The 24892-nt window shown below is 34.9% G+C and overlaps 1 protein-coding gene across 1 annotated transcript; it reads left to right on the forward strand.

Annotated features, from left to right (window-relative positions):
• Positions 1-1079: 1079 nt before the first annotated feature.
• Positions 1080-22383, forward strand: LOC144970376 (DNA-binding protein SMUBP-2-like). Its single transcript, XM_078909949.1, has 16 exons — positions 1080-1759; positions 3116-3297; positions 4220-4415; positions 4928-5028; positions 5931-6091; positions 7214-7414; positions 11254-11478; positions 12140-12237; positions 13083-13277; positions 14672-14790; positions 15754-15848; positions 16087-16210; positions 17751-17927; positions 18465-18555; positions 19540-19678; positions 20993-22383. The coding sequence occupies exons 1-16, from the start codon at positions 1680-1682 to the stop codon at positions 22040-22042; spliced, it is 3234 nt and encodes a 1077-aa protein (XP_078766075.1). The 5' UTR covers positions 1080-1679; the 3' UTR covers positions 22043-22383.
• Positions 22384-24892: the final 2509 nt, after the last annotated feature.

Consider the following 24892-nt stretch of genomic DNA (forward strand, 5'->3'; position numbering starts at 1 on the left):
AATTTTGTTCTTCTCTTGTCATGGATGTGTATTGATGCTATGCGTTTAAGTAAAATACTCACAACATCCGCGAGCCAAATTATACATACCAACACACAAAACTGTGTGTAGCCTTTAACATTTGTAATCTGATTTGTATAATTTAGTGAAAACGAATTACTAACAGACTGTCTAAAAATGATAACAAAAAACTGAGTGACGTCAACTTCGTTTCTTCTATTGTTGTTTGATGCATGTTAAATGGAGTTGGGAAGAGATTCTATCTGTTTACTCATCAATGACAGAAATGAAATTGAATAGAGCATTGCGACATGCAATGTTTCATTTTAATATAGGTGCAAAACTGTTATTTGATAGGTGCTCTGTGCGTAGTCGTTGTTAACATAATCTGACACTGCAATAAAAATATGTTATGATAAAAACTAGAGCATTTATATAGAGCTTTATTCACTAAACGTTCTCATAGCGTTTTACAAGGGGTCCCTAGCAAACTGCAACATTTAACATGTAGGACAAGACACGCCGCCTATAAGGCGATATTAGATTTTTTTCCGACAGAGACAGTGCTGTTAACGGCCAGGTACTCATTTTTACACTTGAGTGCGTTGAGGGAATGTGAGTAAAGAACCGTCTAAGAGGACTCAACTTTGCGATGTTCAGACCACATTGCCGCATAATTACAAGGTGACGATCTCCAAAAGAATGTTAAATTGTATTGTCATTAGTGGTGCTCAACAAATGAACTATTGAATACAACTCACTGTTCCCTTTCGTTTGGTGGCCGCGTGGCCTTTGACTATGATATTAATATATTCTTTGGGCAGTGTCACGCTATGAGTATACGAAGGTTGTACGTTCTGTGTCCATACCATCTCTATTTATTTGTGGATTCACCTCTGAGTTATTAATAAATAATCATTCAAAAGCCCTGTCTCTGTGGCTTATTTAAATTGTGCGTTAGTCTAAAGTACTTTCCGCAATATCTGGAGAGGGGAAGATAATCTCTGAATATTTTGGGAGGTTTGGAGACCATCTGAATGGGACAAGGAGCATAACTGCGAAAATACAAAAACGAGTTCATTTGGATTGAAGTTACCTAGCTATTGAAACCGAAAGTACAAATTATTTCTCAGGCTCAGTCTCACAAAGTTCTATCTTATGCTAAGTCTAAGAGTCAAAGATTATTCATCTATTGACATTGCTTTCTAAATTTATTTCCCCCTAATTTTTGGGGTCACTTGCCCCCTTTCAAGCTTGGAATTTAACTGTTTAGTCCAAGACTACGTGCTCAGCCAACTCCAATCAATTTCTTGAGGCCAACTACCATTGCTCGTTTTTTGTGTGTGTGACAGCAGACTTCTAGAAGTATAGACTATAATTATAATAGAGTCTAAGTCTAATAGACTCTAGACTGGCTCAAGTTTTGTTTGTCGTGTTTGTGACTCGTGAATATTGTTATAACGACTATGACTCGAATTTTTTTTGTTGTGTTTGTGATTTGTGAATATTGTGATAACGACTGGCAGACTTACTGACTAAGCGATCCTAAGCCTAAGCTATGTCTGTCTTGTGATTGTGGCAGTCATTGTGGTTTCCCCTGGAAGTTGCTGTATCTTTTCTGTAAATTGTACATATGAATTCCAGCTTTGATTTGACTTAACATTGTAATTTGTAATTCCATGATGGACGTGCACGAATTTGTTCTCAAAACGCTGTCACTTCTTGACAAGGAGAGAGAAGCCGAAATTGAGGAAACACAGTGAGTTGTCATTTCTCTGTTTCGATTTTCATTTTCGTAGCCAATCTGTAGGACTGTCTGAATTAACATTAAGTTTAAGAAACATGAAATTTGTGTTTCCCAACCACTATTTTGATTCAAAATTTGATTGTAGAGAATAAACTTTTTGGGGGTCTTTTTGGGTATAATCTCTCCTCTTTTCAAAATATCACAGTAAAAAAATGATCTGACGCAGGCGTGGTCAGGCAGTAAGGCATTGATATGGGTATTGATCTAGGTGAACAGACAGTATGGTAAGAGCTCCCTGGTATTGATTAATTGAAAATTGCAATTAATTATGGAACTGTCTAGGGAGACCACAAACAACCCACAAACGACCAAGGTGTTTGGCGTAGGGGAGACCATGATTCGAGATCAAAGAGAAAAAGCAGCCGCATTTGGATGGTGTTTTTAAAACTATCCTATTTTCTTCCTTTTTTACTTTTTACCGACACTGATGTGACCTAAATGTGTTGCAGCGCCATAAAACTCTTTACAAACAAAAGCTTTGTATTCGTCGTTGTACTGCATTGTACTCAACACCCCCCCCCCCCAGAAAAGTTACCGGATTTTCGGAACTACGTAGAGAAAATTGAAGAACAAAAAGAAAATTCAAATTCAAATACTTTTTGTGTTGGGTGGCTGATAACTCTCTCTCTCTCTCTCTCTCTCTCTCTCTCTCTCTCTCTCTCTCTCTAAAAAAAACAAACAAAAACAACAAACAACAAACAAACAAACGAACAAAAAAAAACAACTAAAACTGCCCTCCTCAACATCATAACAGTACAAGAAACAGTTACGTGGTTTTGAGTCTGAAGACCAAAATCGTGTTTTCCTAGCAAAAATCTAAAAATATTGTTAAAAAATAAAAGTTAAATTTTGTGTGGGCGACCGGCCGATAACTTGCAATCTCTTCTCTGACTCTGACATTTTTTTCGTGTGGGTGGGGAGGGCAGGATTATTAATAACCCCCCCCCCCCCCCCACAAAAAAAAAAAGAAAGAAAGAAAGAAAGAACAGCAATAAAAACAAACGGGCAAGCAATGAATAAACAGAAGTAAAAACTCGCCTCTTTAACATAAAGAAACAGTTCCATAAACGAAAATGCGGTTTTACGCCGGGGGCCAAAATCTTGGTCTCCCTAGCCAAAACGAGCCATTTTGGCTAGGGAGACCAAGATTTTGGTCTCCCTAGCCAAAATCGACCAATTTGGTTAGGGAGACCAAAATCTTGGTCTCCCTAGCCTCTACCATTAATTATTATATCCTTCCCACTTTTAATTTTTTTTCAAACAACTGCTATAATGATTGATATTTTAAAATATTTATATTAAATGTAGGTTTCTCAATGAAAGATTGTCTGCAAAAGATCTTCAAGGAAAGGGTGTGTGCCTTCTTAAGCTGGAGATCAAGTCGAGGAGACATGGCATGTACGGACGGATGATAGCAACTTTTGAACCTGAAACAAAACACAGGGGAAAAGATTGTAGACCAGAGTTGCCTTCAAATAATTTCTCACCAGGTCTTATTCATTATTCACTCTACTCTAATTCAAAGTTTACTATGAAAAGGAATATGTTTAATTTTGTAACATTTTCTTTTGTTGGTTACTAACTAATGTTTCAATATGAAAATATAATTTTCTTATATTTACCTCTGTATATAATCTAGAAAGCTTTGGTATGGCCAAGAATTTTAAATATTTTTTATAATTCCACATAAATTATAGGCTCATCATGAGAGTGTTTTATTTAAAATAAAGGTCATTTTCTTAAAGATGTGTACTGGCAAATTGAGTTGGATTTCTAAAATTGTTTAATCTTGACTTTAACAAAATATGACAATCTTTTTCAAATCACTTTGGACCAAATAAATTATTTAAAAAAATAATTTTCCTTGTTGAAAGAATTGATTTAAAAGTTTGCTTGTAAATCTAGAATTTTAAACAAATATGAGGATGTCATCTGTAGTAATGTATCATTTTAGCAGTATTTCTTTATGAATTAAAAAAAAAATTATATTGTTTAAATATAATAATTAAACATACCAAAGTTATGACATGCGCAGGGTTAAGACATGACTACAATTGAATGTTATCTTAATAATTAAAATTAATTGGATATTCATTGTGTTGACAGAATTAAATGGGCTTATCTTTTGGGTACAAACGGAATAGATTCCCTTTCAGATCACCTCCCTTAATTTACTCACAATTACTGACACACAACAGATGCAAATTGAAATTGATGGGACATGTGCATGTCAGATTTCCTTTAAGTAAAATTGGGAGGTGTACAGAATGAGTATTTGCTGTATTAGGCAAAATTGGTAAAAATGTAAGCACTTGTTGTAATATTATTTATGCAATCTTGAAAGAATTTATAATAACAATAGGAGATTTGATGTAATTTTTATGTTTAATTTTTTAATTCTATATTTTCCAGGAGATATTGTTGGCGTGAGTCTGATGTCAGCTGGCGTCAAGGAAAAACCTGTAGTGACTGGCATCATATCACAGATCAGCTCATTCCAAGTCAGTCTAGCATTTGATGAGTCCCAGGATGTGTTTGATCTGGACGATGGTGCCCTATTCAAACTTATCAAGCTTGCCAATGATGTCACTTATCGGAGATTGAAAATGTAAGACTTTGTTTATTGTTTTGTAATTCGAAATGAAGATTAATCACTTGTATTATTAGGTAGATATTCTAATTATGCCCTTTCGTCACGACATCATAAGATATTGTCGCTAAGGCATTCCATGAAGGAATAAGGATAATTCAGCAAACAAGATGTCTGATGTCATCGGGAATTACCAATGTTGTTCAAGTGAACAATTTGGGGGTTAATAATCTTGCCCAAGGAAAAAAACGAAAGTGCCTGAAGTGGGGCTCAAATAAAAATAAATAAGATGATGAGCCTGTCCCTTCTAACTTCTTGGTCGCTACTGTAATAAATCATGTCCATTTGTTAAAATTATTGTTCGGTGACTATCCATCATATTCACACATTATGAGAAGTTCTCCTTTGTTATTTTCAATTTCATGTTGTTTGTTTTAACTGAATTTACAATAACTGAGCTCATGAATAATGTTACAATATGAATCATGTTGATATTGTGTGCTTAACATTGTGATTCTTTTGCTTTACAGGACATTAAATGATTTAGACAAATACAGAGGTGGACCATCCTTGGGACTTATTGAGATTCTTTTTGGAGAAAGAAAAATATCAAATCCAGTCCAGACACTTCGTAAGGAATGATTATTACCATTGTTTCTTAGATCGTGCTTTACCTCGTTTGTATTTTAAAAGTTCAGTGAAAACTGGTGAGGTCAAAAGCGTTGTAACTAATTAGATTGGTAAACTGAGAAGATTTTGGAGAATTAGTTTTTCTCTCTGTGATTGTCAACAGACTCTGAAAAGGAAAAGGCTAATCCAATATCCACCTTGAATACATATCTACCTGTTGGATCAGCTGGCCCTCCAATTTTGTGACTTTGTTACAATGCTCAATAGTAGGGTCGAGATTTACACTGAAATACATTGCAATGCCATGCATTTTAAAATTATTTTTTTGCCTATGTCAAACATTTGTGAAAAGTGCTTAGAATCTGCCAGGCTTTGGTTCTTCAATATGCATTCAAGAAGTTATGGATAATCCTTGACCACTACTTTAAAAAAGAAAAATTGTTTCCTCTTAACTTTTAAATAAGAAAACTTTTGTGACTTTATTGTCTGAACGAGGTAACGTGGTCATGACAATGAACTGCAGCACTTATGAATGATTGGCATCCTTTTATTACTTCTAGTGATTTTCAGTTACTGAGACACAATGCTTAATGATTAGTAAGTTTAAACAGAATTTAGTAACTGATTCCCTTGATTTTCAATTTTGATATTTTGTACTTTTAGAATGTTTTTTCTGTTTTGCATTTTGTCTTCCAAATTATTGTCTGTGTGTCAGGCTTGAGGAACTTGTTGATTAGCAGAATTCTCCATGAACAATGATTACACTTAAATTAAGCAATAAATCTGATATTCCAATGATCAGTTGATTCCATTGATCAAAGTACCACTTTCTACTTTCTAAATGTTGTGTATTTTTGTTTGATTTATTATTTATAGTTTTACTCTCAACACAAATTATTTCAGCGGTGGGATTTGTGAATCAATCGTTAGACCAATCTCAGCAGGAGGCAGTAAAGTTTGGGTTGGCTCAGAAGGAACTGGCCATCATTCATGGACCTCCTGGTACAGGAAAAACCACAACTGTTGTTGAACTGATTATACAAGCTGTGAAACAAGGCCTGAAGGTAAGTTTGGCTTACTAGTTTATTTCTTTTAATGCAAGTAATTCCAAACTCATTGAATGTGTGACTCCAGAAGTATTTAATGTGACCCATCGTCTCAAATTGGTATTATGGCGTGGTCACTTTGATGCAAAAAGTGAGATAACAGTTAAAAAATGACCAGAAATGTAAGTTTTAAATTTGTATTACCATAAGTACTTAAGCAAATATATCTATTGTCCTCAACAAAAGGTAGAAACCTAATTCACGCTTCATAAGAATGAGCACAAATCCAACTTTTTAGCAATAAAACTCCAATATGATACTGTTTAGGTCCCAAATAACATCATTTTAAAGCTGATGGAGATAGTTTCATGGCAGGAATCTACTTTGGCTGTGTGCTTGAGCTTGTCCCTCTTGTTTTACATTTAATTTTGTCTAAAGATTATGATATAAGAAATCTTCAAATATATTATCTTCTAGCTGTCCTGTAATATTCCTCTTCCTGGGCAGAGATATGACTTCCGAGTTTTTAAGTGTTGCAGGTTCCTTTTAACTATTAAAAAAAAAAGAGAGAAAAACTATTTTACTATTTGGCCTTTTTATTTTAAAAAAAAAAGAAGAATTAAAATATGACTTCAATTTGAAGAGATTTGATTGGATAGTATAAAGATGATCAGAAGTGAAGTAAAAATTTAGATACAGGGGATTTTGTCTTCAAAAAATGAATTCATTAGATGGGGTTTAGAAGCCTTGTTGTTCAACAAGTGTTAGTAATTGAATAGCATGTGGGTTTGACCTGTAATGTGCACTCTAATTTTTTCTCTGTTTTTATGGCTTCCTCTCTATTTTCCGGGGCCTTCCAATGATTCAGATAGCACAACACTCGTCTCAATTTTTTGGACCTTAAAAACAAGATTTTTAGAAATGTTCTCTTCTCTTGTACCAATATGTTAATTAAATTTACTGAAAATGGTGTCAGACATACAGGTTGGACATGTCTTCCAGGGTAAATTTGCCTGTTGCATATTTTTATATTGTTAGTCAATGTTACAGAATCCGGGATAGATTCTGTCACCATGAGTCTTTTGGCTCTGAATGATTTTTCTCCACTTTTTAAAAATGCATGTACTTTATTCCCCAAAGGTTTTAGCCACAGCTCCCTCCAACATAGCAGTAGACAACATGGTAGAAAAGCTAGCTAATTACAAACAACGGATTGTGAGAATTGGCCACCCAGCTCGTCTGTTAGGACATTTACAGAAATACTCTCTGGATGCCATAGTGAATGCCAGTGAGGAAAAAGGACTGGCCAAAGATGTCAGAAGTGATATGGAGAAAATATTGGTAAGGTAATAAATAAAAAAATAAATTTCCCTTTATTCATCCCCGAGGGGAAATTTGTCTGTAGGGTTTATTCCAAGGGAAGACTGGAATAACCCAGGCATCAGACGCAGTACAGTGCCGCAAAATGAGCTAGGGCGAGGTGACTTGCTCAAGGCCACACAACGAAGCGGGTAGTCGAAATCGGTACCTTTTGGGTACGAGGCAAAGACTGGACAGCTGAGCCACGCTGTATTTGATTATTCACATTTCATTAGGTACGGCAAACCCTCTTATCGAGTCATGGCTTTATTGGCAAACCGAGAATTTCAACTCAAATCGTCACTCTCTTTTTCTCATTTTCAGTCCGTCAAATAAAACGTGTTTGGTATCAGATTAAATCTCAAATCTTCATCTTTTAAAAAATGTTTATGCTTTTTTCATAGGATTTGCCGTTATTTTATGGCTTTGAGTTGAAGAAGAGGGTTAAACTCCGATTTTTGAACCGGCGCTCCGCTACTCGAACACCGTAACTGACGGTCATCTTTTCTCTCCGCTCGGCTGTTCGCGTCAGCGCTATTAATAGTAACGCCAATGGCTGCATCAGAAAGAAAATTGAACAAGCTTTCATTCGATACCAGATTCGCATTTTTATGATCTTTTTCAAAGTTTGAAGTTTCAAGTTAAAAACTTTAATTTGATAAAAAAATTAAGAAAAATTTGAAAATTTGGACGATTCTGGTATCAAAAGAAAGTTTAAAATCTCAGCTTTAAAATGATGTATACGAAAGCAAGATTTATAGCTTTGCAGTCACCAGCCAACTGAAAACGAAACTACAGCTACAAATTTGCCGTATTCACTTCACTCATACGCCGGCTCAGGCAAGGGGCACAATCGCTGATATTTCGAAACTTCGTGTTGAAATTGACAATTTTGGCTTTGTCAGCTACTTTGGGGGCAAATTATTTCTTTTTTACTTAGAGTTGAGCTCAGGAAAAAAATACACATATTGTTTATAAAAAGATGTGTATTGTTAGAAAGATACAGAGGTCTGGCTTGAATATTTATGAAAATACGGCATTTTGAAAACGGACAAAAGGTTGCCTTCAAAGCAGCCCAAATTTGGGCGATTTTCTACAAATTTCGAAATAACATATCTTTTTAAATTTTTAACCAATTTTAATAATTTTTATACCATTTTAATCAGGAAAAAAAGTTCTACCTATTGAATGCAACTTAAAGACAACAATTATATAATCTAAATTTGGGTTTTCCGTACCTAATTTCATACTATAAACTTTAGATTCAATTCTGAAAATCTGACTGACACCTGAGTTATCTTGGTCTTTTTTCTAGATAGACCTTTAAAAAATCCATTTGTTTGAGGACCGATATGGTTTTTATTTTTGAAAATGTATTTTTGATTTGAACTATCGCTTTTAATCGTAAGACATTTGGTATATGCCTTGTGGAATTTGTTGTTTGATTACAAATCTGCTTTATTAAGGGGTCGAAAAAGTGTTGGTTCCTTAACAATTCGCCTGCATTATCTTTTTAAAATTTTTTTTATTGGACTTTTATTCATCAATATGAAATACCTGATTTCTTGTACCTGGTACAGTTATTGTTTTAATGCCATTGTCAATATTACTATTTTTTGTTAGTTTTATAATACGGTAATAATAATATTAATACGGAGTGACTATTCGTCAGTACTGACCCCCAGACGCTAGCATCTGGGGGTCAGTACTGACGAACAGGCACCAGCGTCTTGGGGTCAGCACTGACTAATAGGTAGGCTACTGGTATCTATTGGTCAGTTCTGGCGCCTGTACTGACGGTGCCAAAATTATGGAAAAATGCCATTTTTTGAAATAACTTGTTCTACGACAAATAAATCCGCATTTCCTGTCCCATACTAGTCGCAAGGAAGTCCCTTGGTTTCACCTTTTTTTATCGGTTTACGTGAGATTTGTTTAATAAATTTATCAATTAATTAAACAAATGATATTGTTCAATCCTGAGAAAAATACCAAATTTGATGTTGAAACGCCAAACTGGCAACCTTATATTTAGGTTCCTCCAACGCGCATGCTCACTGATGCGTGACGCCAGAACTGAAAGTGAAGCTCTTTCATTGTCTCGTCTTTTTTCATTCCGTCCTTTGAAATTCGGCTTGCTCGCATCTCCCCCCCCCAAAAAAAATAAAAAATGGAATTATCTATTCGTCACCAGGTTTCTCCTCCTTTCCGTTATTATTATTTTTTTTTTTTGCATGACAAAAAACAAAAACAAAACAAATACATTTTTTTAAAAACCTCATCAATAGAATGGACAATGTATTATAAAAGAATCGTAACAAGAAATATTATATTATAACACATTTCCTCTATTTTTCTTTAATTTAAGCAATAACGAAAATATACGGAAAAAAAAGAAAAACAAAAACACATACACACAAAGACAACATAAAATAAAAAAGAATCGTATGGTGGCTTGAAACAACGAGTCATACCGTTGCCCCAACGCCATCTAACCGTAGCCATCGTTATGTTATAGCGTGGCCTTCGTAAAGTTATGGCCTGATACTGACCAAAAAATGACGTCAAAATGCCAGCCTTTTGCCACAAAAGAAAACAAATCGTGAGTTGTATTCAATAGTTCAACCAATGAAATAACTTGTTTCCTTGAGCTCTACTAACGGCAACTCACTAAGCGGTGCAAAAATCAAATAATGACGTCAAACTGCCAGTCCTTTTGGATTTCAGTATCAGGCTATAACATAACGATGGCTATGGTTATAGCCTGATACTGAAATCCAAAAGGACCGGCAGTTTGACGTCATTATTTGGTTTTTGCACCGGTTAGTGAGTTGTTAGTAGAGCTCACGGAAACAAGTTATTTCGTTGGTTGAACTACTGAATACGACTCACGATTTGTTTTCTTTTATGGCAAAAGACTGGCAGTTTGACGTCATTTTTTGGTAAGTATCAGGCCATAACTCTACGAAGGCCACGATCTAACGCGTTAGACATCAAATTTATCTAAGTGACCAAGTGTTGCTTTGTGTCATCGGATAATTGGCCTTGAAAGCCTGGGATTTTAATTGTTTTTTTGTTTTTTTTTACTTTAGGAAGTGACGAATAAGTGCGAAGAGGTCTTTGCACTGACGAACAGGCCCGATGTTCGTCAGTGCTGATTAATGGCGGGCGGTGGCACAGACCGAAGAGAGGCTGTCTGTGGGCGGCGGCACCTGTTGTTCAATACTGACCAATAACACCAGGTTATTGGTCAGTGCTGACCCCCAGGCGCTGGCGCCTGTTCGTCAGCACTGACACGCAGGTACTAGCGTCTGGGGGTCAGTACTGACCAATAGCCTTAGCCATATTAATATTTTTTTTAGTTTCAAGACATATATTTTGAATACTTTTGATGACTCAACATTGAAGTATTCAATTTTTTTGATGTTTGCTTATCCCGGTAATGCGATGTACAAATATAGCTATGCCTGCCACAATTTAATTTATGTTATACCTAATAATCAATTCAGGTAAAAGATTTGTACAGTCAGAAGTAATGTGTGATGTCAATTTGGTCATAATATGTGTCCCACTGCCTCGTTCTGGAGTTATGTTGGAATGAACTAGATTTGCAAAAACTTAATCAATTGTCAAAATAGTCTGAATCAGGAAATATTTTTTTTTTTGTAGTTTAAGAAACAAAACCCATTCTCAAATTTTGTAAGTTAAGCTTAAAGTTAACTTTCCAGCATAGGGCTCACCCGGCACAGTACTGTTTTTGTGACAATTGTTACATATCAAAACTATGTGTGTGAAATGTGTGTTTCACTTTCTTCCTACAGAAAAAAATGAAAAAAGCCAGGACTGGAGGGGAAAAGTCAGCCCTGAGAGAGGAGATGAAGTCTCTACAACGAGAACTTTTCCAACGAGAGAAGTCTGCAACAAGTGAAGTTCTGTCTCGGGCAGATGTAGTACTGGTCACTCTTACCAGTGCAGCTAATGATGGGCCCCTGAAACACTTGAAGGAGGATCATTTTGATCTTGTTATTGTTGATGAATGCTCTCAGGTTTGAATTTGATGTTTATTTCGATGCTATTGTTGTGGCTCATGACCATATCCATTCAAGAGTAATAGAAATAATAAGTTTGTTTCAACTAGGACATCTTTTATCTTTTGAAGATGTAAATTGATTACGTCTATAAGTTTGTATGAGAAACTCAAACTCTGTTCCACTATTTCATCTGATACGAATATACAAGTTTTCAGTTTGATTTTGTATTTAAAGATATAGTGATTGACACCAGTATTCCTGAAAAGAAAAGGGGACGGGTCGTAAGACAAAGAAAATTATACAAAAAAAGGAATTTCCAGAAAGGAAATATCACCAAAATGCGTTTCTTGGTTCCATATTGATTGAACTTGTTTTATGATCAAAACCAGCAGTATTACCACTACACTACAGCTGCTATCAAGAAACAACATTGTGTTTGAAGTGCTCTACTCTTGGAATATTACAATATATAATCTGAATTTTGCACAATTTAAGATAAAAGAAAAGCGCCAGTGAGCAATTTTGATTGGAACTAGGCACTTTATAAATTCATTATATTATATTATATTATTTGCTCTACATTCTGATTTCAAATCTACAGTAAAATCATTTAAACTCATTTTTATGTAAATAATAGCATAAAATTTTGTATTTTTTATATTCTTTTTTTTCCAAGGCTCTGGAAGCAGCGTGTTGGATTGGCTTATTAAGGGGTCCCAAATGTGTCTTGGCTGGTGATCACCTTCAGCTACCTCCCACTATCATGTCCAAAGAGTGAGTTTAGTACCTTCTACTGTCATATACTGGGTAAAAATTCTACAGTAATGTTTTTCCATGCTGCCTCCAATCTCGCCTGTTGACAAATTAGAATGGAAAGTCAGACCTTTCAACCTGTATAAAATTGCTTCTTTTGATAAATGATTTGCTAAAATACTCAAATATGTAAAAGTTTACAATAATATGTTAAAGAAAAAGAAAGAAATTTAGCATGGTGGTATCAGCTATTGGGATTCTTTGGTTCTCTTGTTATTTTAAGTCATTTAAGAAATTTAAAAAAATAGTCGTTCAGAGCCATAAAGCCACTGGAACTGGAAATTATCCTGGTTTCTCTAGTGTGAAATGGATAATAGCAATTGTTTGATATCCTTTGGATAGGACACTAATCTATTACAAGATACTTTGCATAAGATCTAACAGACCCAGCTACACAATTCCTACTGGGGGGGGGGGGGGGGGGGTGTCAGAAATTATTTTTGACTAAATTCGGAATCGGTATTGGTTCCTTTGTGTGTGGAGTGAGTGCTCTACCAACTGAGCAATTGGGGACCCCCCCCCCCCCCTACCCTCAGTTTAAAGATTGAGGAATGATGCATTTGATTGGCAGGACAAGTCTTGAACTGTGACATCACATTTTTGCTCTTCTGCCCTATGCTGATTTTTAAAAATCTTGCATTGATATAATTTTGTATTGCATATTTCATTTAGAGCTGCAAAGGATGGGTAATCAAATTAATGACATTTATAAGTAAATTATAGTTATTGAATCATGCCTTGCTAATCCAGATTTTTTTTCAAAGTAATCTTCATCGATAAAAATTTGTATTGCATATTTTGTTTAGAGCTGCCAAAGATGGGCTTGATTTATCCTTAATGGAGAGGATTCTCAATACATTTGCAAAAGACGAGGATACTGATATAGTGAGGATGTTGACAACTCAGTATCGCATGCACTCTGATATAATGACTTGGGCTTCAGAACAACTGTATGAGGGAAGGCTCTTGGCTCATGACTCTGTTGCAGCACATTTGTTGAGGTAAAAAATTAAATTATTGAAGCGAATTTTTATCATCTATAATCTTATTGGTAAGAGCCAACTTAATTGTGATTTCATCGACTGATTAAAGTTTGAATAGAAATGTATGTTAAATATTCCACAGCTTCGGGGACAACTTTAGAAGAACTTTACAAATTTATTTATCCATAAAATTAGTGTGATGGAAGAATTATGGTAGTTCTACGCTGGAGTTTATCCCAGTTTCTATGAAGTTAAATGGACAATAGCATTTGCTAACAACCCTTTAAATAGGATGCTAATCGATTGAAAAGTAGTAGTTTCTGCCTGATCCAACAGACCCCATACCCAATCACTACTGGGTGAGCAGAGAGGTTAGATAAAATCTCGACTCTGCTTAGGTTTGATAAGGGTCCCTTTGTTTGGGAAGCAAATATTCTACCAACTGAGTTATCTGGAACCTCATGTAAGTTTGTATAAATACATTATTGTACCGGTGAACACAATGCCTTTTGCCGATTACAACCTTGAACTTGAAAATTATACATGGCTAGAGAAGGCAGATAGAAAGATATAGTAAAAATTGGTTTAACCAAAATTCATTGGACTTTGTTACATATTGTGATTTAGACATATTTTGGTTTAAACATAGTGATTACATTTTTTGTAAAGAAGGGACTCGAGGGATGGTATAATCATGACTACTACAGCCTACCAATAACGTTTTTTTGGTTTTTTTTTCTTGTTTTTTTTTTTGTCATAAAGTGAAATATTAGACTTTGCGCTGGATTATTGACACACAATAATAGACATGGCCGTTTAGTGGTTCTACATTTTAGTATAGTATAAGAAGACATTATAAAGCCAAGGACATACAAATTACTTTAAAGATGAAATAAACAGAAAACAAGATTTAGAAAAAAAAAAAAAATCTGCAATGTTGGGTTAGATTCTTTCATTTTGTCAAGAATCTGTGTATAAATACATAGAGAAAAAATGTATTATAATTGTGTTCTTTATTATTTATCAATCCTTTTTATTTCTTTTTTTTTTGGTTAAGCCGCTTTTTGGTTACATTGATTTTCATTGTGAAAAAATAATTAATTCAGTGCCTGCTCCCCAATTTTAAACTTGCTTATTATCAATCGGATTTCGTTGTATTAAAATTGTTGTCCTGAACCGTTAAGTGGAATTTATAAACATAAATGTTTTTTTAAGAGAATATTTCAATCCTTGAAAAAAACAAACAAACAACAATTACTGACTGAATTTATGAGACATATTTAATTTATGAAGAGAAGATAATGAATTAACATTGTTGTCTGTAATCTCCATATATCCTGTTTTTACGTGTGTCAATTTTTATAAATAGTTTTTCATTTTGTTCCTTTTTCCCTCCACTTCTTTCACTACAGAGATTTAGGAGATGTATCACAATCTGAGACAACAGAGACGTCCCTGCTTTTGATCGACACGTCAGGATGTGATCTGTATGAATCAGACTTGCCAGAGGAAATATCTAAAGGAAATGAAGGTGGGGTTCTTGGTTGGGGGTCCCGACCTCCCATAGTGGGCAGGGAGGTACTTGCTGTGTCTTTTATCCCCCTGTTTCTGTTACCCAATTGCTTTCTGTCTTTGTCTTGGAATGATATTACGGTTTTGTCCAGGCCCTGGGAGGGAAACAGTCAAATGTATAGATAGTTTTGGGAGATGATATTTTTTTTCTTATTAATCATCTCTCGGTTATATGCACTGTAATATGTTTTGTTAACATGTTATATTTGATTTGTAAAACACTTGAGTGTATTCCTCTTAGTGGGTACCTCTGTTTGTGTCTGGATGAGACATTAAGGTGATCTCAAACTAAGTACACTATCTTGGAATCTACATCTTTTCCCTGTTTGAACTAATTTCCCTTTGTCTTACCTTTTCTTGTGTGCTTTAATTGTGAGTCTATAACTTTTCACTATCCCATTTTCTTCCTTTATACTGGTGCTGATATAACCTTAATGTGTTGCAAGCGCCGTAAAACCCTTATGATGTGTTTTATGTTTCACAAGGAAGACTCTGAGACTTTATGTCTGTATTGAACAAGATTATACATATATGAAAACCTTTCCCAAGGACTTACCACCAGGGTGTCTTGACCAGGGTAAAAACTAATGGGGTCCTGATAGATTAATTGTCTCACAAACGAAGGGACCAGTTTGATCATGCTTTGAGTTGGTTTTTTTTTTTCAAATATATGTGATCATACAACAGTGATTGAGTAGCTAGGTCTATTAGGACTGGCAAAAAGTACTTTGTAATAGACTAGCACTCTACCCAAAGGGTAGCTAGTAATTCCCATCGTCATTTAACACTATAGAATTCAACATCAACTATAGCTCCATGGGCCTTAAGGTTCTGAAAGACTACCTTTTTTTTCTTCTAGGTGCCACAATCAAGGTTAATCTTGAGTGATTTAACTCATTCCATTTTTACCTCCCATTTTCAGGAGAAGCAGATATTGTTGCTGCCCATGTTAAAGAACTTATAGAGTCTGGGGTCAAAGCTCAAGATATAGCTGTCATTTCTCCATACAATTTGCAGGTTTGTTGTCCTCTTAGATTTGCCGTAGTTTTTCGAGGTAGAGTAAAATGGATATGCACATGCACTAAAATGTTATGGTTATACCTCTTCCTTTGTGTTCATGCATTTCAGTCTTAGTTATGAGGGGCATTAATTGAATGAATTATATATTCATGTTTGCATTCTTTCTGAAATATCAAGTTGTAATACATTTGAAGAAATACTAATTTACACCATGATCTATCACTTTCTGTCACAGATTGAGCTGCTCAGAGTGCGACTTTCCGCTTATTTGCCTGACTTGGAAGTGAAATCAGTTGATGGATTCCAAGGAAGAGAAAAAGAAGCTGTCATCATTTCTATGGTTCGAAGCAACAAGAAAGGTCTGTGTTTGCTTCTCTTGTTTTGTTGTTTAAAAAACTTCAAATCAATGTCACAGTTTTTTGTTTTAAAGCATATCATGGCGCTTTAGAAATGTCCACTTTATTTAATCAGTACATATATATATTTACTTAAGATAATTTATGACACATTGTCTCAACCCAGAGTTATGTTGGGTTGATTCAAATATTGAAAATTGAATTTATGGTCAAAAATATTAGACTGCAGTTAAATTTTATTTGATTTATTGAGAAGAAATAAGGTTTCTTTAAAGCAGAAAAAAAAAAAAAAAAAAACAATTACAAGCCAAAAACAAACAAAAAAACCCCTAAAATTTCATATTTCTGATCATTTTAAGACTTCATTTCAGTAGGTACGGCAAACTGCCGCTAATGCGCTCTGGCGGACAATTTTCGATGTGTTTTACATAAATTTTACTTCGTTGTATTCCATTAAATATCAAAATGACAAGGATAAAATTTATATCAATCGAAAGCTTATTCAAATCCCTTTAAAATGGTGTCTAAATGATTTATCTGCTTTTTTTGAAGATAATTTAAGTGGGTTTTGAAACAAGTCACTAATCGGCTCGCCCGCTGATGGAAAAAACGAACTTTTCGCGATCGGTCATCTTGAAGAGCTTGGCGAATTCGGGCCATGGGTGGTATCGGATCAGTAATTGGTTTAAAATGTGCACAAGATCTTGACGTTTCGATCGATACCAAATAACTGTTGGTTTATTTAGGGGAAGCGATTTTATTTTTAAAATTTCTCAAAAAAAGGAAGATTAAACTCATTTCCACAAAATTTCAGCAGACTATTTTTACATTACTCGAAAGCTCATCCATTTTTCTCTTAAAATATGGAAATGCCGTACCGATTATAAGTATCGCCCGCATTCGCCCAGCATTTAACTTTGGTAAATAAACACGAGTTGCACAGCCCAGTCAGTGAGAGCAAAATGGCGTGCCGACCAGAGGCTGCCTCGACGGACACATTTTTTGTCTCCCTTGGTGATTTATGGGAAATATGCATTTTTTTGCGTTTTCGTGGCGCTTAAAATGTAATTAAATAAAGAGCTAGAGTTCTGAAAAAAATTGGAGTTGTTTAATTTCTATGAGACTCTAAGCAGTTGAAATTTTGTCATTGTGAGCCCGATACATCTTTTTATACGAAGTCCCGAAGTTGGGTGCAGAAGCAGGGTGTCGCGACGACGAAATTGTCAAATTTTCAAATGACCATATCTTCCTTAAAAATTCAGATACATGTATGATATTGGTATCAAAATGCTCAGAATTGCAAACTCTTTTAAGCAAAAGTGACTAAATTGAGCATTGTTGGGTTTGAAAAATCAGTTTTCTGTACCTAATTTCAGATTCCAAAGTCCTGTATACTCGGAAATATGTAACTTATTTGGTTTCTGAGTATTTGTACACAAAGTCAGTTTTGTCCATGCTTAGGCTATTTTAGACTCAAGACATTGGTTGTTTTATCTGGTGTTTCAACTATGTTTTTTTTTTCTTACTATTTCATTGCATCAAGGGGAAGTTGGATTTTTAGCAGAGAAAAGACGTATCAACGTGGCTGTCACTCGAGCAAGAAGGCATCTTGCTGTGGTTTGTGATACAGGAACTGTCAGCAACAATGTCTTTATAAAATCACTGGTGGATTACATGACAGACAAAGGTGTGGTGTTGTCAGCACACCAGTACTCCGAAGGTAAGGCATTAAAAAAAACATTATATTGAAACAATATGGGATAGAAGCATGCATTTCAATTTTTGAGTTCTGAGTTTGGGTTGAGGAAAGAAAATAATAAATCCACAAAGAATTCTGGATTGTTTGAAATCATATTAATCTATTTAGGATGGTATTGTGGCCTCAATCTTTTTACTGACTTACTCAATTCTTTTGGTTCCCTATGGAGTAAATGGCGTCCACCAAGAGTTTTCATTTGGTCCACACTCTTACCACTTTTCCATTGTCTCGCATGATGTCTTTCAACCCATTTACCGCATTGTTGATGGGCCACCTCATTTACTTTGTGGGTTCCACTCAAGGACTCTCTTAAGAATGATCTCTTTTCTTATCAAAGTCTCTCTCTCTCTCTCTCTCTCTCTCTCTCTCTCTCTCTCTCTCTCTCTCTCTCTCTCTCTCTCTCTCTCTCTCTCTCTCTCTCTCTTTCTCTCTCTCTCTCCCTATATATATAATATTATCCGTCAATGTATTAATCTTAGCTTTGTATTCTACCCACAGAGGTCAATATGGCAACAAATATTCCCTCAAAGTTTACAGAAGAGCCAATGAAATCTTCTAAGGGCCAATCTAAATCACAGAAGAAAGTGAAGTAAGTGTCAGGAAATACTAAATGTTAGTAGTTGAATTAAAACTATATTAAAGAATTTTTAATTAATTCACCATTACTTTTAAATTGTAGAAATTGAAACACTGCCTATGTCGCAAGTTTTATCATAATAAATTATAAACATCATTTCATCATGTACTTCACACTTGGGAATACATTTATATCGAAGATGAATGTAAAATACAAAGATGTTACGTTTGTCCTCTGTCATCTGAATGGATTTTAAAATATAAAAAAAAAAAATTCCAAGAGTTTCTCCCCTTACTTCAGGTATAAAGTAGTAGTCACGATTCATTGGTTGTGGAACTTACATCTTAAATAAATTATTTCTTCATAAATGTTGTGGCAGGCAGTTATGGGAGCTTATGGTTTATATTTTGTTGTTTGTGAAACCACTATAAATATTTCTGTCCATCTATGATCTGTCAACAGACTACTTTTCCAGCCAATATTGTCAATTATCCCATATAAGATATGTCGAAAAACACCTTATCTGTAATCTTAATCAAACACAACAAAAATAAAAACAGACATATAAAAAAATATGTTCAACAGAAATACTCCATAGATGTTTAATGTTAGGGCAGACAACTGGAATTACAAAGTGTAAAAGAAGGAAATATATTAAAGAAACATTTAAAGTGTTCCTTATCCAGTAAATTTTCCTTATACATATTATACTTCTACTGATCTAGTTAACTAGAATCTTACTGTCAGCTTGCTTGTTATTTTACCCCATAAGGTTATCATCCGTTTTCAATAGCACATGGTATATATATGTGAAAATTTCTTAATACTGCTAAGGTGCCTGCACAGGGTTTTGAACCTGGAGACCTCTCTTGTAGTCAAAGCATTCTGGATGCGTTACCACCTTACAGATGAATGCTCATTCTACATTTCACGGTTATACTATTTCTAACTCAAGGCTGTTATTATAGCAAAATAAACATTGTTCTTGTGTTTTAGGTCAGAATTATCTGTATCCAAAGAGGAGAAAATGGCAAAGTACGCGAAGATTTTACAAGAGTTTATGTCTGATGTCAAGAGAGATTCCATGGAGTTTCCTGCGTCCCTCAACTCACATGACCGACTGGCCATTCATGAGGTTATCAAGTTTTGCTTTTTTTAAATTGTTTCATCAAAGCTGCCAAAAAGTGTGACTTATCACCCCTGCTCAATTTCAGGTTGACCTAGCTGCTGAAAATGAAATTGACAGCTAAAAAAAACTATGAGATTGTATTAGATTATTTGTTTTATTAAGGAGAAATACAGTACAACTCATAATCCTCGTGCGTGCTTGGACAAAATATTTAAGATGAGGAATCCATGAAAACGAGGAGGATTACTTGAAACTTGTAAATAAATTTATAAATTTCGGATATTGATATTGTTCGGGAATGCTTGAGAACGAGGAATAAGAGGACAAAGAAACTGAACTGCACTGTAGTATCCAATTTTCAATATCAGATTAACCCTCACATAATACCAGACTGATGGTTGGTCACATTTTATTAATATTTTTGAAGAAAATTACTTTTTTTATATGAAAGAGGTTGACTTTGTTTCCTTCTGTCTCATCATAATGGTTAATGTAATGTATCTTATAAAAAGGTCAAGTGACATTAAGCTTGGTCATTGGTGAGATAGGTGACAGTAACAAGCTTTAGGGACCTGGCTATATGGGCAGTGATGTATATGAAATCACAAAAAGACATCTTATAAGTGATTGTAGGTGACTTACGCTGAATGGATTGTAAATTTGGTGCATATAGTTGGTGTAATAAATGAGGTTTTGGTAAGTGCAGTGAGTATAGTGAGATCTTTTAACACTTTCCTTAACAACCATAAGAAAATCATCACATTCCTTATGATACAATTAAAAATGTTCTCATTCTGATTTCTATCACAAAATAAAGAGAGATCTTTTTTTTATTGTAATAAAAATTTAATACTCTGTTATAGAGTTTGTTTCGCTGAAAAAAAAATTATGTGTAGCAAGAACTTTTTGCTTTTTTGTTTGGGTGAAAAAAAAACCCATCAATTTTTGTCTTGGTTGGGTTTGAAGTTTTGAAGAAAATCCAGAAAATATTTAAGCAGAGATTTAAAAAAAAAAAAATTACGCTCTTCTGCCATGGCATCATACAACACTGTTGCTTAGGTATTCCACAAAGGAATATAGATAATCCATCAAACAGGATGTCTGATGTCAACAGGAAACACCCTGTTGTCCAAGTGAGCAAATTGGGGGTTAATCATCTTGTCCAAGGGAAAAAAATGAAAGTGCCTGAAGTGGGGCTCGATTTAAGTGCATTAAATAATGGGATGAAAACTGTCGAAATATGACTTATGTATGGTACTTATTTGTATTGCATCATCAATTTAATTTTCTCCTGATGAATAAACCATTTTATCATTTCAGGTAGCTGAAAAGTTAGGGCTGTACCATGTTAGCACTGGGGAGGACAAGGCCAGACACATCATGGTATCGAAAGTGAAGTTGGATGACAACTCAGTAAAGGATAGCGACTTAGATAATGACTCGGTCAAGGACATTGTTATTGATGTCTCCAAAACTGTTAATACTAACATTCCTGATACTGGTGTTCTTATTAAAGGTGTAGAACAATTATCTGTTGAAACCTGTGATAAAAGAGGTGTAGAAGGTATCTTAAAAAGCAACCAGGAAGGTGCGTCTTTAGAAAGTTCAGCAATGAATAGTAAGAGTTCTGTGGAGGTCAGTTGCAGTGTTTTACCTGAGACCACTGCACAAGTTTCTAAAGATGATTCTGTATCTAGTAAAGTTTCAAATTATGTGGATGTCAATGTACAAGCTGCAAAATTGCCTAAAACTGAAAGTGATGTGTCTTCTGTGAATACGTCCTTATGTTCTTTTTGTAATAAAAATATCAATACAGCTAATTTTGATCTTCACCAATTGCATTGCTCCCGACAACCAAGACAAAAATCTGGAGGAGGAAAGAAAAACACACAGTCAGAAGTGACATCTTCTCACCAAAGTTCTGCCAAATCAGGTGCCAGAAAGAAAGAAGTCAAAGCACCGGAGAAAAAACAAAAAGACCAGTCATCTGTCAAGGTTAGAAGGGCTGAGGATGTTTTGAAGAAATTCGATGAAGATGACTTTGATGCCATGCTGGATAGCATAAAAAAGCTGGACAGTAAATGTGCTTTCAAAAAGTGTAAGACTCTTACCAGTACGTTAGGAAGGCACTGTGACTTTTGCAAGTTGAGATTTTGTTTGAATCATTTGATGCCCGAAGTGCACGGCTGTGGTGATGCGGCAAAACAAGCAGCACGTCGGAATATTGTAAGAGAAGGTGTTCTTTACAATGGCAGTGGTGTTCCCAGTCACAAACTAAATCCAACAAAAAAAGCACAGTTGGAGAGAAAGATGGAAAAGAAGATGGAAGAAATCTCACAGAAAAGAGCCAGGAAAAAGAAAGACTCCTAAAAAGGGAAGCATGGCATAGTGGTATGTTCTTTACCTCATAACCTGTAGATTCCAGGACTGCATCTCACCCTCCCTGCAGTGTAGCATTGTGCTAGTCATCTTGCCTTTATTCAAGGGATGCTGCCCTTATGGCGATCCAGTATGATGCCTGTCACTTATCACTGAAGAATAATTTCCCTTAAAAAAAAACCCGTAACAAAACAAAGTGATTTGAGAGAGCAGGGATGCATAGCATTACCATGGACCTTTTGTTTTGTTGTGTGTTATTCACTTTCGATTCTTGTGATATTTTGAAATGAAATATATAAATAAATAAATATCAATTTTATTTGAAAGACTCATTATGTTTATAAGTGTGGCATTGTTCTACATTTTGAGTATTTGGTTGGACTAATGAGCTATTGGGACCCCCCCCCCTCCATAATTTTCCTTACATTTAACTTATTCATACTTGTCTCCGAGGTGGTTTCAGTGTCGGTCGTGAAATACAAAAAAAAAGTCATTAATTTTATTATTCCAAATGATGTTATTGTTCATCAGTAGATTTCTACGAAAAATGATATAATATTATCATGAGAGAAAAATTTTAAAAACAAAACAAAAACAGTCAGTAGAACAAAGAAACAGATGCAAAACAGATAGATAAATAAATAAATAATCTTTAAAAGAACTCCACAAAATAAATTTAAAAAGACACTTTCTCTAACTCTCTCTCTCCTCCACCCCCCCCCCCCCCCCCACACACACACACACACAAAGACTACACATAAAAAGAGTTGATGCATAGACTAAACCTTTTCAATTTTCATCTACCTTGTGCGTACGGATTTGTGGTCCACTGGAATGACACTCAGCTTGCGACCTGAAGGTTGATTGTATGGTTCCCACAGTAAGGCCACTCAGAACTGATTATGTATTAATTTAGAAAAGGCTATACTCATCTTTTCACCTAACTCAGGTGCGGAATGAGTACCTGGCTGACAACAGTGTTATCTGTCTCGGAAAGTAACTATGACATCGTCTTATATAGGCTGCTTGTCTCGTCCTACTCATTCAGTGTTGCTGCTGGCGTGGGACCCTTTATAAAGCGTTTTGAGCATATTAAGTTGATAATCCGCTTTGTAAAAGCTCTCGTGCATGTTGAACCTTTAATTCCTGCTGTGGTTGTGTCGAGTAATTTACACATCCACATGTTAATATTAATAATAATAATAATAATAATAATAATAATAATAATAATAATAATAACACCAATAAACGTCATAGTAATAATGATAATAATAATAATAATAATAATAATAATAATAATAATAATAATAATAATAATAATAATAATAATAATAATAATAATAATAGTAGTAGTAGTAATAATAATAAAAGTAATAATGATAATCATCATCACATACATATAATAATAATAATAATAAAATAAATAATAGTCGTAGTAGTAGTAGTAGTAGTAGTAGTAGTAGTAGTAGTAGTAGTAGTAGTAATAACAATAATAATAATAATAATAATAATAATAATAATAATAATAATAATAATAATGACGTACTTACTTAATATAGCGCCAATTAATCCACTGACAAGTGCTCTATGGCGCTTTACAATCACTCAAACTAAAATAACATACACATCATACACACTAATACGCGTACACATATACACTCGCACACTCAAACCCACATACGGAAAATTCTCCACATACACTTACGCTTTACATACACACTACTATACCATCTACCCTAATTTAAAACATGAGCATATTTATTTAATGTCAAAATAAGCTCTTCTAAATAACTCGGCTTTCATTTATTTTTAAGCGTGTCTAAATTTTCAGTCTGTTTCTGGATTTATACGAAAGGGAATTCCACAACCTAGGCGCTGTTACTCTAAAAGGATTTTGTAGTGAAACAAGGACTAAGAGGGTAACCCTGTCATAAGATTTAGATCATTAGATCTTAGCGATCTATCAGGTCTATAATGAGTCACAAGTTCATTTAAGTAAGATGATAACCAGAAATGAAGTGAGTAGGAAAGTGCCAGAAGACAACAGAGAATAAAATCTTCGCGGCGGCGATGGGGGCTCGAACCCGCGACCTTACTGGTACGACGACTCCGCATGGGAGATCGTGACTCTACCGTATGAGCTACCCACGACCCCACAAAAGTCGCTTCAAACCTTAGTCTAACTAGAGCCTTCTCTCCCCGTCTTCTTGAGGTCACGGGTTTGACAAACACACAAATGCTACGAAGTTAGTTGGCCAGTATTTAAGTTTAAGCTTAATAGCCGATATTCTCAACACAAACATATAGCATAGAAACGATCAAGACATTGAGTATGCTCCGGTATTGGGGTGAACTTTTAATTCAGAAAAGTGAGTGGAGCAGGCACTTATGATGAAAGATGGTGTCATGCCATGAAAGGAGCGATAGCAATATCATTAAATTCATGTTAAAAGATATTTGGAAAACAAGGAACGGTCCAGAATATATTATCATATACATAGTATAGTTCTCTTAAAATCCATTTGACTTTATTAGTCTTGTAATTGGGGATGGGATCTTTTGACCTCCCATGATGAGCGGATCTCTTTTGTTGTATCTATTTTCTCATTCCGTCATTATCTTAAAATGAGATTACATGGTTTTGACCTGGCCCTGGCTGGAGTCCTTGGCTGAGATGGGAACAGTAAAATATATAGTGATATATTTGGGAGATGATCTTTTATTTCCCTTGTAAATCACCTCTCTGTTATTTATTTTTATAGGCTGCTTGTCTCTTTGAATATTATAATTTATAAACATTTGAGTGTGTTCCTCTAAGTGGAATCCTGTGCTTGTGTCTGG

This window comes from Berghia stephanieae, chromosome 4, assembly GCF_034508935.2.
Source record: "Berghia stephanieae isolate SIO BIC M18660-M18661 chromosome 4, UCSD_Bste_1.3, whole genome shotgun sequence".
In the NCBI taxonomy this organism is placed as follows: Eukaryota; Metazoa; Mollusca; class Gastropoda; order Nudibranchia; family Aeolidiidae; genus Berghia; species Berghia stephanieae.